We start from the raw sequence: 12481 nt of genomic DNA on the forward strand, positions 1-12481 counted from the left end.
CTCACCTGGAACAACTGCTGAGAACATACAGTTCTGAAAAGTGACCTGCTTCTGTGTGTTGCATTCCGTTTATGAGGCATTTGGCTGTCTCGAAGGCTTTGAGGAAGTCCTGCAAACATAAATGAATAGATAGCTCTTAAATACATTTTTTCATAGCTGCCCAACAACTGAGGCTTACTAGCCAAATCGCTTCATTGACTTTTATGAACCATTATAAACCAGGATGTAGTTTTCCAGTAACACTTTAAAGGTTTGGTTTTAGTTTAGTAGTTTACAGTTCAAATGTTGGAGGGCATTTAATAAGAAAGAAGTTGTCTTTATTTATATGCCATGTTTTACAGAACTTGCTATTACCTTAGATTATCAGAATAAGTATTACTTAAGCCTGTAAGTGCAGTCAAATAGAAAGGCTAAATCAAGAGGAAAGGATAGGGATAAAGTACAGGACTGTGCTACGCCATAAACCAGTTTACAAATGTAGAGGAATCTTTACTCTTTTTTTGTTTAATTTTACGTGATTCAAAGGCTGTTGTTCAAAATGCATAAACTTCCCTAAGACAGAGGTGGGTTGTGGAATGTTAGTTTCATTCTTCACAGTTTTGGAATTAAACCCTTTGACTGTTGTTGTTCTTACTATAAAGAGAGCACAGTTTTTAGTTATTGTCTAATTGTCTGAATGCCTGAATGTGTATGTGTGGGGAGAAGCTTGACATTTAGAAAGCACAAACAGAGCAAATATGTCACCTGTGTATTTGGTCTTTACCCGCTACATAACTTCTTCCTCTTCCTTTTTAACCTTATTAGGCTTTCTAACTAGATAACGTAAAATACAGTTGATAGTTGATATAGGCTATGCAGCATTTCTAGTATTATTTGTCTTTCGGCTGACTTGCCTACAAGAGATTACCACTGGTCCGTGGGGAACCTGCTGTTCTCAGGTTGTGATCTGAGGTTAATTTCTAAGATGAGGTCTTCTGGTTTGAAGAGTAGTGTGTAATGAAATTGCTGATCAGCAACTGTACAGGTGGCAGCAGTTCAGAGCTCCTGTCACCCGACAGCAGTTGGACCTCTTATAAATTATGTATTCTGCTGCTGTAAAAGTAGTATACAAGGTTTTTCATAATGAGTTTTATGATTTATGCTACAAAAATATTGAAATAATTTTGTGTCATTTTAATCTTAACATGTTAAGCCCCTCTCTCAAAAGTGTTTCTAGTCTGCTGCAGTCTGGGAGAGGCCACTGGCATACTTTGAGTTACAAGAGCATGGGGGTCTAGAAGCACTGGCATGACTTTGTTCAGAAGCTTAGTTGCAAATAATGACTGATTTTATGTCCAGGCAGATCAAGAAACAGTCTGGTATCAGCCTGGGAGTTGCAGAGAACTGTATCAGGATGTGCATGTCTTGCTTGCCAGTGTGCTGACTTGAACTCAGGCTAGCTCTGTGGATTTTTTCCTGAACTGTTCCTCAGCTCAAGCTGTTTTCGTTGTGTGTATGCTTGTGCCATGCATGTACCTGCCTAACTAATGCTCTACAAGGCATACCACTCAAAAGCATGGTGGAGACACCTGTGTAGCTCTGCAGGAGTAGGTTGAGCCTGCCTGTGCTTACTGTTGGGCCATTGCAGAGCCTGCTGAAGGGCTGTGCTGATCCTTGTGTGCCCAGTGGTGTCAGCTCAATTAGCTGCCTAGAGAGCAGCTCGAATGGCCCCTGTTTGAGTCAGGGGCAGTGCAGACTTGGCACTAAGTAAGAGCTAACCTTTCTTATTCCTTGTTGACCCTAGAAAGCTGTTTAAATGAAGGAAACTGATGGTGGGAACTCAAGCTGTGTCTTAAAATAGCTGATTTTTGTCCCGGGGACTTCACTGGAGTGCCAGGAATGGCTATAGTGCTCTGATCTTACAGTAGTTTTGGAAGGACTGCGGCTGTGTTTGCATAGTGCTGATAGGTTCAGCTGATACGCTGATTGTCTGTAGGTAGGTCAAAAGCATTTTCCTATTTTTTGATAATTAAAGTAGAACCTAAAATAACTAAACTTTGATTGTTTTCTTCTTAATAAAGTATTTACTGCTTGAAAATTTAACTCATTTAATATTTCTAAAGGCAGGTGAGCTTAACATTTAGCTTGGAAGATTCATGCTAAGTTACAAGTCACAAGTCAGATGCTTAAAGTTAGTTTCATGTTTATTCAGTGCATCTATATGGCCATTGCTTCTTTTCATAATGCAGATTTGCCTGACAGAAAAGCACAATCAGTTCCTGCCCTGTTTTCCGACACACACCTGGAAAATATATCTTTTGCATATGAACTTTTTAGCAAGTAGAAGCAGTGTTTCTATATTTCTATTTCAATTTTGATCTTTTTCACCACTTAATACAGAAATTTCAGTAGTTTAGATTAAATAAACTGGTATTCCTTTCATCCATTCTGAAACATTTCTCCCTGGATTCAACAATGGTGAGGCAGCACCTTGAATACTGTCTTCGGTTTTGGGCCCCTCAGTACAAGAAAGACATTGAGGTGCTGGAGCGAGCCCAGAGAAGGGCAACGAAGCTGTTGAAGGGTCTGGAGCACAAGTCTGATGAGGAGCTGCTGAGGGAACTGGGGTTGTTTAGTCTAGAGAAAAGGAGGCTCAGGGGAGACCTTATCGCTCTCTACAACTGCCTGAAAGGAGGTTGTGGTGAGGTGGGTGTTGGTCTCTTCTTCCAAGTAAGAGGTGATAGGATGAGAGGAAACGGCCTCAAGTTGTGCCAGGGGAGGTTTAGGTTGGATATTAGGAAAGATTTCTTCACCAAAAGAGTTATCAAACACCAGAACAGGCTGCCCAGGGAAGCGGTGGAGTCACCATCCCTGGAGGTATTTAAAAGACACGTAGATGTTGTGCTTAGGGACATGGTTTAGTGGTGGACTTGGCAGTGCTAAGTTAACGGTTGGACTCGATAATCTCAAAGGTCCTTTCCAACCAAACCTATTCTATGATTCTGTAATTCACTGTGTTTATAATTTAACATCATTTTGTAGGCAGAGGAAAAATTGTGATGTGCCAATATTGTCTGAGAATGTAACTATAAATGGAGAACTTGCTTTTCCTCTAAACCCAAAAGTTACTCAGCAGTGCGTACTACAAAACAGAACTACATGGTCTTCACAGGCAGTATTTCACATTATATTGCATATTTTCTTTATGTTGGGATGTTATAAGAATAGTAAATGTATCCTGGTAAAACTAAAATACCATTGACTTTGTTAAGTCATTGTCACTTTAATTACAATAGTGAATCTACTACAAAGGAAGTATTATCCCACTGTATTTAAGTTCATCTCTCACAATTTCAACTTTACAAGCTGGCTTTATAAAAATGCATTGTATTGGGGCTGAATACTGTGATCTGTACTATATTTGACATCATATAACAGGCAGTCATTAATGTCTGTATTTTATATGAGAGAACATTATACTGATTTGGTTTTAGTCCGCTTAGTTGCGACACATGACTAGGTTGGATGCTATAGAAGTTCTGAGCTGGCAGTGTTTCCATGTTCTTTTTGTTTAGAATTTAATGGCTTTATGGTGGCTGTATGCTGTGAAGCTTATATTATTCCTGATCAATGCCATAATATTAAAAAAGTTTAGAATGATTATCTGTTCAATGTATTGAATGGTTCATTATGGCCTCTGCATATATGCATATGTTGACCTGCTGGTACTCTCGTCATTCAGTATCAGAATACTTAAAACACCATTCAGACTAACTTTTTAATGAGTGCCTTCATTTTTCATGAGGCACATGAGGTTTTCTTCAAGACTTTGTTTCTTCTCTATGTTGTGATCTGATTACCTGTGCTGTGATATCTGCTTTTCTTTAACATATCTCCAACAGTTGACCAAAAGGGGGTGCTAATAGATTAAAGTCAGATGTGTTGCATAAAGAGGTTAAGGAGGTTTTTTTTGTGAAATGAATTAAATCTCAGCTACTGAATTAGATCAGGTAAATACAAGTTTTCGCATCTGGGTGTTGTGTAACATGCTGGTCATAGCATTGCTTTTTGTGGAACACAAATTCATGTCTTGTAAATATGGCTGCTTTTCACCTTCCACTAGGTTTGTGAGGGATTCTTCATGATATTTCCAGAGGCTCTGTGGCAGGCATTCTCTTCTGTAAGGCTTCCATTTATTTTTCTGTTTAGGCAGTTAAAAAAACAAAAGCATATAGGGGTTAAGCATAGGTTATTTAGCAGATAGTTAAGAACTTCAAATTTGTTGAATTTTAGAGATTGAATACAATGTCCAAAACTACCAAGATAAATGTTCAAGTCAAATGCCTTAATATCCTTCATCCTGCTACCACAGAAGACTTTTGCTGTCCATTTTTTTACTGCTTGGTTTCTCCAGTTCAACAGAACTGGTTAATGGCATCAACAGAGCTGGGGTCTGTAATGTAAGAAGGGAAGAGAAGACATGAGTATGTTCCCTGAAACAAGGAACTGTGCTACGTCTTTATCCCACAATGGGATAAGATGGTTGAGAGACATGATTCTGGTGTGAGTATTGTAGTGAAGACTGGAGAATTTCCAATGGCTTCCCAATGGACCTTTTGTGTACCATTTGTGTAGCAGAGATGTGGAACCCAGTTGTGGCTCAGCTGGAATAGCAGATGACGGTGGAAGGGGAGTACACGCTTCTCGTGGAAGACACGTGGTCAGAGGATCACAGCATTTGTTTTTCCAAGATACGTGATACCTATAGAAATTCTTGGACTCTACAAATCCACATTTTCACTAGTAGTCATCATTAATTCATTCTATGTTACTGAGCTAATGTAAGAGTATTTTTACAAGTATTTAAGAAGACCATGTAGTATAGTCTTTGCCAAGTTTCCACTCTTGTCTCTTTACTCAGTATGAAAGAAATTTAGTTTTACTGTGAGGCTCTAAAATAACAAATTGTAGCCATAACCCAGTCTAGATGTGACATTCAGGTCTATAATGCCTCTCTAAAGAACTGTGGAAGAAAAAGTAGCCTTAACGTTTTTTAAATTCGTAACACTGAAACCCAGAAAAATCATTAAAATGTATTGTTTTATAGCAGATGTTAGAGCAGAGTTCAGGCTGAAGCTGGACATGATCAGACTGATGTTAAAGACAAAATTGTATTATACAGTTATATTTTAAGTGAACTGTAGAAATAAGCATAATGAGTTTATAATAAATTACAGGAATTATTAAATGATAATAGTGTAAAATGATGATACAGGAACATATAGATCAAGTCTAAGGAATTTAAATGCCTAACACAATAGCACAGATTGGGGAGAAAATACCATTTTCATATTTGCAAACCAGATGATAAGAGAGAGTGGTGGTCTCTGTAGCCAAAGGCACTGCTGTACGTTCATGCCAAGTTATCCGTGTTTGTGGAAACACAAAGACACCTCCATATTTGTGTGACAGACTAACATGTACGGAAAAAAGAAGGAATCTTCCATTAAGAGAGTGACTAGGAGATTTGAGAGAGGGAATATACTTGAGAGGAGGAATGTGATGCCAGATGCATCTGAAGGAAGAGGCCCAGGAAGACAAACTTCAGCAAGAGAACTCTGCTGTCTGAGTCCTTGGGGGTTAAGTGTGGCAGCTTCACCAGCCATACAGCCAGGCCTCCTTGATGAAAGAAAAACTTTTTATGGACTAGAAGACCTTGTGAAGGGTTGATTATAAACCAAGAAGCTGCAGATTGGATTAGCCACATACTTTCCTACAGTGTCCCACATTTATGTATCTGCAAGATCATGAAGGACATGGGTGACTTTTTTTTAATAAACCTTAATTTTACTTTTGTCTATGTAATTTTGAAGGTTTTTGTTTCAAAAGGCTAACTATTCTAGTAAACCCAGGCTTTTACATTTGAAAGCTTGTTTGTTCGTCACTAGGGAGCTCACTATAAGAAAAATATTTGGGCAGATCCACAACGGAGCTGTGGCCAGCTTGGAGTCTCGTCACTCTTTGTTTATTAGAAAGTAACTGTGAAAGAAGTTTGTCTGATCTGTGTTTTGAATGGGACATTAATGAGCCTAGAAGATAGTAGAGTTTGTTGTTGCTAGCTATTACATGTAAAACTTTCTGAATAGTTTCTGAACTTGTGAATTCTATTACTCATCTATTTATTATTATTTCAAGTATTCTGTGTACAGTAATTTTAAATCAGTTTGATTAGTCTTGGAACAGGGTAAGAAATGGAACTTCCTGCTCTTAAGGCCTCATCCCAAGACGTTTCGACAGGAAAAAAAATGCACAAGCAGTCAAAAAAACAGCAAAATGGGATAATCGCTTACAAAGAGAAAGGAAGAAAGCAAATTACCTTTCCAGAGGTCAGTAGTATAAGAAAGGAGGAGAACCTTGTGAGAATGGAACTGTAAAAACTGTGTTTTATACTTCTGCAAGTTTATCCATCGCAAAAGCTACCTAAAGGTCAGGGTGGATGTGAGCAGAGGCAAGTATTAATTGGGAATTCTGTGAGAATTACTTTACTGTTGAGGACAGAATAAAAGGTTTCAATTCAGTGGTCACTTAAATGATTTAGTTTGCATATTCATTTAATTTGAAGGTAAAATAAATATTGTAAAGTTTATACAATTTCTAAGGGGAAACTTGAGTGATGAAATGATACTTCTTGTTGTGGGAGTTTGAAAAGAGAAGATTGTGTGAAAGAAGTCTGTTTCCTGGTTATCTCCTCAGTTTAGTGGCTGACATTAGGGACAAACTTGAAATGAAACCTGTTGAAAATTAAACAAGTGCTTTGGGAATCAAGTAACACTTTCCATTAACTTTTAAATAGTAGTATTCCAGATCACATGATATTTCAGAGTTGCTGTTATTTCTAAGCTCCAGGTTACTTTCCCGTGAGAGATGCAACAAATGGAAATATCAACAGCCTGTCACCTTTAAAGCAAAACTGGTATTTTTTTTTAATATATTTTTACACAGAGGGACCTCCATGGACTTATGGTTCACATTCCTAGTCTAGTCCAAATGCCATTTTTCAACCAGTTTTCAAATAGTAAGTTCTTAAGGAAAGTATGTTCTTTCCAACTCATTGCAATGCAGGGATGGACAGAAGTCTGGGCATTGAAGAAACATGCAAGGTTGCAAATTCTAGTAACAGTTGGGCTTTTTCCAGAATGGTGTAGAAATGGCTTTGAAAAATGATGAAGAGGAGTGGAAGTTGACTTAGGTTTGTAAACTGTCTGTCTCCTTTTGTAGAAGAAGAGCTGAAACATCATGGAGAGCTGTAAGGTGTGATGCCTTGCAATTTATCCCAGTTGACAGAGACATCTTGTGCAAAAAAAGCAGCTCCCTCTGTATGCAGTGTAGAGGCATCTCAGAGTCTGCCCACCTTTAATCTGGTGGGATTTTTAGCCTGCTCTTCCCTATTAGCTGTAGTGGTATGAAATCTCTTTAAATTTTTGTTTTCTGCAAATACAGAAATTTCCAAAATGAGCAATCTTATGAGTAAAAACGATATCAAGTGACGTAATGCTGAATGGAAATAATTTTGGAAGGGCATGGCAGTTGTACTTTGCAAAGCTGATTAATGCTTTTACAAATTAAAAAAAACCCAACCAAAAGTGAACTGAATTGTACTATATTTTGTTCCAAATTGCATTTATATTACAAGAAAAAGTGTGATTCTGATCAGCCATATTACTTAAATCCTGGCACACTCATATCTTTACATATTCATCAGACCCCTCCACAGAGCAAGATTCAGAGAACTTCTTGGTTCATAGTTTAGATTATTTTCTGTCCAGAAAGGACCAATTTGATTGCATAATCCAATGTCCGTCTGTGGCCGTATATTAAATAGCGTAGTGAACACTGTATCACATGAAGTTCTAGAATACCAGCAGAATACTACTTTGATACTAAAATTCCTGGAATGGGCGAGAAACTAACTTTTCTGTTACAATGTTTTGCCTTGTTAAGGTTGGAAATTGCGTGGCTTCAGCTACTTGTCGCTGGAACTCGAGTGTAATGCTGCTGTTCTGAAGGCTTTTAGGATAACTTCTCTCTTGGCATGTTTTTGAATAAGGACCATCTAAGAGCCATTTCTTGTAGCGCACCATGGTATCTGTCTGTTCTGTTTTTATGATGTATTGTTTTATATGTACAAATTAAAAAGTGACAGCTGTGTGGAGCCAGAAGCTATCTGTGACAGAGATTTTGAGCTAACAGAGTAGTTATAATTTCTATGTTTATGAAATCCTTGTGCTCCCTTGCACTTGAAAACTTCATCTTGTTCTTCAAAGTACCTTTGCAGACAGATTTTGTAATTTTAAATAGGAATAGAAGTGTCTGTCCGTGTCACAAAGGTGGGTAATTCTATAAATTTTGTGCTTTGAGTTTGTTTTTCATGATGTGGAGATTTTTTGCAGTTGTTACTGGCAGATTGAAGGTAATTTAGGAGAGCGTAATCTGTGTTAGAAGTATAGGTTTGTCAGAATCTGCATTTGAAATATTACCGAACTGAACTTTGTTCCAGTTGTTTAGTTTTATAAGATTCTTGTGGCTTGCTTTATAGTCACTAATTTTAAATTCCTTTCTAGTGTAGGTTTTACCTCCTAAAAACTTGACCATGCTAATATTGTCTGAAAATTGAATGCTTGTTTAGTTAATGTGTTAAATCCAGTGCTGCTAGATTAATTAAATGATCAAGTTCATCTTCAAATGCATTCTTACCAGAATTGACAAAAATTAGGGAGGGATTTAAGACTCGAACACATGGTAGATGCATGTGTTATGGGGACTGTTCCTCCAGTTCGGTCTTTAATGTTTCCATGGCTTAGTAAAATGGCGTAGAAGATAACGCTCTTTTAATTCTACAGGTTTTGGATGATTATGTGCAAGTTATCTGGTCCTGAGACACTTTTCACATTATTGGCTATTTAACGGGTAGAGTTTATGTGAGGAGGGGTTAGTTTGGATAGTATTGCAAATTTTCTGGAAGTCTTGGAATTTGGCTTTGAAAGCTGTCGTGTTTTTAAAGGTACTTATGGATGGTTTCCTCAAAAGTCAGGTAAATGTTACCAATAGCGTTAAATTACTGGAAGTGTGGTTGTAAATATCCCATAGGCAATATCTCAAAGTTCATTTGCATCTGCAAGCATGTCTGGCTTTCCAAATTAGGTAATCCTCTGAAGAACAGTTGAAACGAAAGTGGCTTAGTCCCTCTTACTGTTCACTTGTCTGTATTCTTGCATTTTTGTGCCTCATTTGTTTAAAATGACCTTAATTAAATGTGAAGCACACTATTAGCTAAGAGAAGTGGGCTTTTTGGCTTGTTTCACTTGCTGTTGCATTATTTTGCCAAAAGAAGATTTTTACTCAAAGGACCCAATCCTGACATGAGTGACATAATGCAAATTAAGGGCAAATTTTACTTCTTAATTCAGTGATGTGGAATTGGGTTCTGTGTTTCCATCTTTACCTTACAGGTTTAGTAATTATGCAAGAATATTAATAATAAGCTGACCCATACTGATTTAGAAATGAAGCTAAATAGTTGTGAGATTTGCTCACTGAAAACCAGAAAATTGTGTTTGAATTATCAGTTAGGGTTTGCTTTGTTGTTTTTTGTTGTGTTTTGTTGGTGTTGGGCTTTTTTTTTTAAATTTGTTAATATTCTGTTGATAAATTGTAGAAGTAGAACTGGAGCTTTACCATTATGAATAGATTTAGGATTTTTTTCCTCTGATGCCATCATTTTAAGGATCAGAGTTCCAGATTGCTTGCAGCAGCCTTGTATTTTTCTGTCTGTTCGTGACAAACCAGCTACTGTATATTCATATAGAGCAGTACAGTCCTTGCCACTGGCAGTCTCTCTGTGACAGAGAGCCTGTAGGCTGACATAAAGTGCAGCCTGTTGTGAACTGCTAAGTGGGAGTCTGCCAAAAACTCAGCAGACAGAACTAATTGGGGAGAAAAAGGATTTTTGTGCCCTCATCTCTCCCTCTTCAATTTTTTTTACAAGACGGATATTGTTAAAGTAACTTGTTTATGTAAGATTTGTCTGCCTCTATTTTCTCATTGCATGAATCATTTTTTAACTTCAAGTCTTACACCGCAGGTCACTGAGCACTTCCACATGGCGGCTGGCACAGGACCAAACTCGAGACACGCAACTCATCACAGTTGATGAAAAATTGGTAAGGGCTTTCTGCTGCATACTGCTATGATACAGCCTTCAGGGTTATTTCTGCACAATAGGCATTCAGTATGGTATTCTGTGTTCTTCTAGGAAAGCCGTATGAATGTGAACTACAAAGCATTCATTTTTAAAAGGGGAGCATTAGTAAAACATAAGTATGTGAAGGAAATGTGGCATTCAAAGTGTTAAACAGTATAGAATGATGAGTACCTTGTTTATTATTATTATACTGTGGCCAAAGACCAGTATGAGCTGTAATTTTTAACAAGTTTGTTCTTTTTGAAATCTGGGTATATTTTCTGTGTAGTGAAATTATACAGTATTTGCCAGCTTCCTGAAATTATCTTCATTAGGACACATATTACTAAAGAAACTGTGTAAAGAAGCATCATGCAAGCTTATTGTTACTATGTACATATACTCTAGCTTTTGAATATGCATGAAGGTTAGATTACAACTAGGAACAAATGCATAACATTCTTCTGCTAATCAGTAGCAGATCAGAAATTTGGCAATCTTTTCTTCTAAGTTCTTCCATAATGTGTGGTCTGTTACTCTAGATGCAACCTGACATTTATGTTTACATTATTCAATAGTATAATTTCTGTAAGACTTCTGGGGAAAATGCGTCACTGCAGAAGCATGCTTTTCATTGGTTTTCATATTGCTTTTGAATCTTCAGGAAAAAAAATACCCATCATATGTACTAGACAGTTCATATTGTATGTGCTTTGTTGTATTCCTGAAGCTATATTAACTACTTAAGAAATATTTGGAATTTATATTTATAAATTGAACATTTGTAATGATAACTAGAAGTTGAGACAGCTGAAGTTGAGCAGGCTATTGGAACAAAGCACACCTACTTTAAGAATTTTTTAGGGCTTTTTTTTCTCATGCTTTGTAATATATATGTAGCAATAATAATCTACTCACAGATAGAAAATTTTGTAAACTTTTTTCTGAATTTAAAAAGTAATTGTATAATTTTAGATTTAAAAATTAGGGAAAATATAATACTGTATTCTAGCTAATGTGAATTGGTAATCTAATTGCATAACTTGGGATTCAGGAAATTTCATTTAATATACAAGAGTTCATGAGTCACTATGTAAATAAGATTCACCAAGTCAATAGACTTAAATTTCCCTAAACTCGTTGTGAATTGCATTTGATTATTGTAGCACTGTTCTTTAACATTAAAAAAACCCTCTAAATAGAGTTTTTACAATGCCTGAATTTACAGTATCGCATTTCCCTATTGTGACCTTGGTTGATGGATACATAGAACTGAAAGAGACTACAGTGCGAAGACCGACCCACAAAATAAATACTCTTCTATCTTCCATTTTGTATTTAAATGTACATCATCCTGTTAGGATTGTGCATTACCCTGTGTAGCTATGAGAGTTTATCTTCCAGTTGAGTTAAAGTGATACTAATTTGAAATACAACTATTCTGTTCTGTCAGTGTTAGTGTAAATGAGTTGTAAGTGAAGTGGTTATTTCTAATGTATTCACAACAATTTGAAAATGCTCATATCGTAGTTGCTGGGGTTTTTTTAATATCTGATAGTAGCAGCCATTCAATAAGTTTATTTAATTTTGCTACATACACTGTATCTAAATGATTATTTTATCCTCAGTTCTTTAAAGTATTAGGTTAAATGTCAGAATGAATAGTACTTTCCTACAATGTTGTGCATGTAGGTGCACATTCTAGGTGCACAAAGCTTTTTTTTCCAGATTATTGTAGGGCCTGAAACAAAATTATATAAAATTAGAGTAATGTTTTTAAGTTTTCATTTGTAGATTTAGTTACGCTTTTGGAGAAGTTTCCATAATGCCATAAAATACCCAATAATTGTTGTTCTATTAATGGGCAAAAATATGTATCCCATTAGCAAGGAAAATCTTCACAAAGATGTTTGATGTGGTTTTCAACTCTTTCAGGATTAGGAGAAGTTCTCTAGACACCTGTTAAACCTCATGGAAAAGTAGAGTACTGTATTAACTTATTTTAGGTTTTTGGTGTATATTTCCTGATTTTAAGTAAGATTAATTGCAACCCACTGAAACTAATTTAACACATTACATGAATTTTCTGGTTTTAAAATAATGTTACTAAGCATAATAAAACTATTATTTCCATGCAAGTTGTAATTAAACTGTATCTCAGAAGTTGAGGCTTAACTTTTAATTTAAAAAGATCCCTCCCCTTGTGTTATTGCCAGATATGTGCATCCCATTGTTAGAAATTATTAAATCATATTTTGATGG

At 36.4% G+C, this 12481-nt stretch overlaps 1 protein-coding gene across 1 annotated transcript in view; it reads left to right on the forward strand.

Annotated features, from left to right (window-relative positions):
• NDUFS4 (NADH:ubiquinone oxidoreductase subunit S4) overlaps positions 1–12481 on the forward strand; it is a 49779-nt gene that overhangs the window by 10914 nt on the left and 26384 nt on the right. The window contains exon 2 of the mRNA XM_068423406.1: positions 10121–10199. Coding sequence (XP_068279507.1) covers positions 10121–10199 — 79 coding nt within the window. The remainder of the gene's footprint in view (positions 1–10120; positions 10200–12481) is intronic.

Source organism: Nyctibius grandis, chromosome Z (genome assembly GCF_013368605.1).
Source record: "Nyctibius grandis isolate bNycGra1 chromosome Z, bNycGra1.pri, whole genome shotgun sequence".
Classification (NCBI taxonomy): domain Eukaryota; kingdom Metazoa; phylum Chordata; class Aves; order Nyctibiiformes; family Nyctibiidae; genus Nyctibius; species Nyctibius grandis.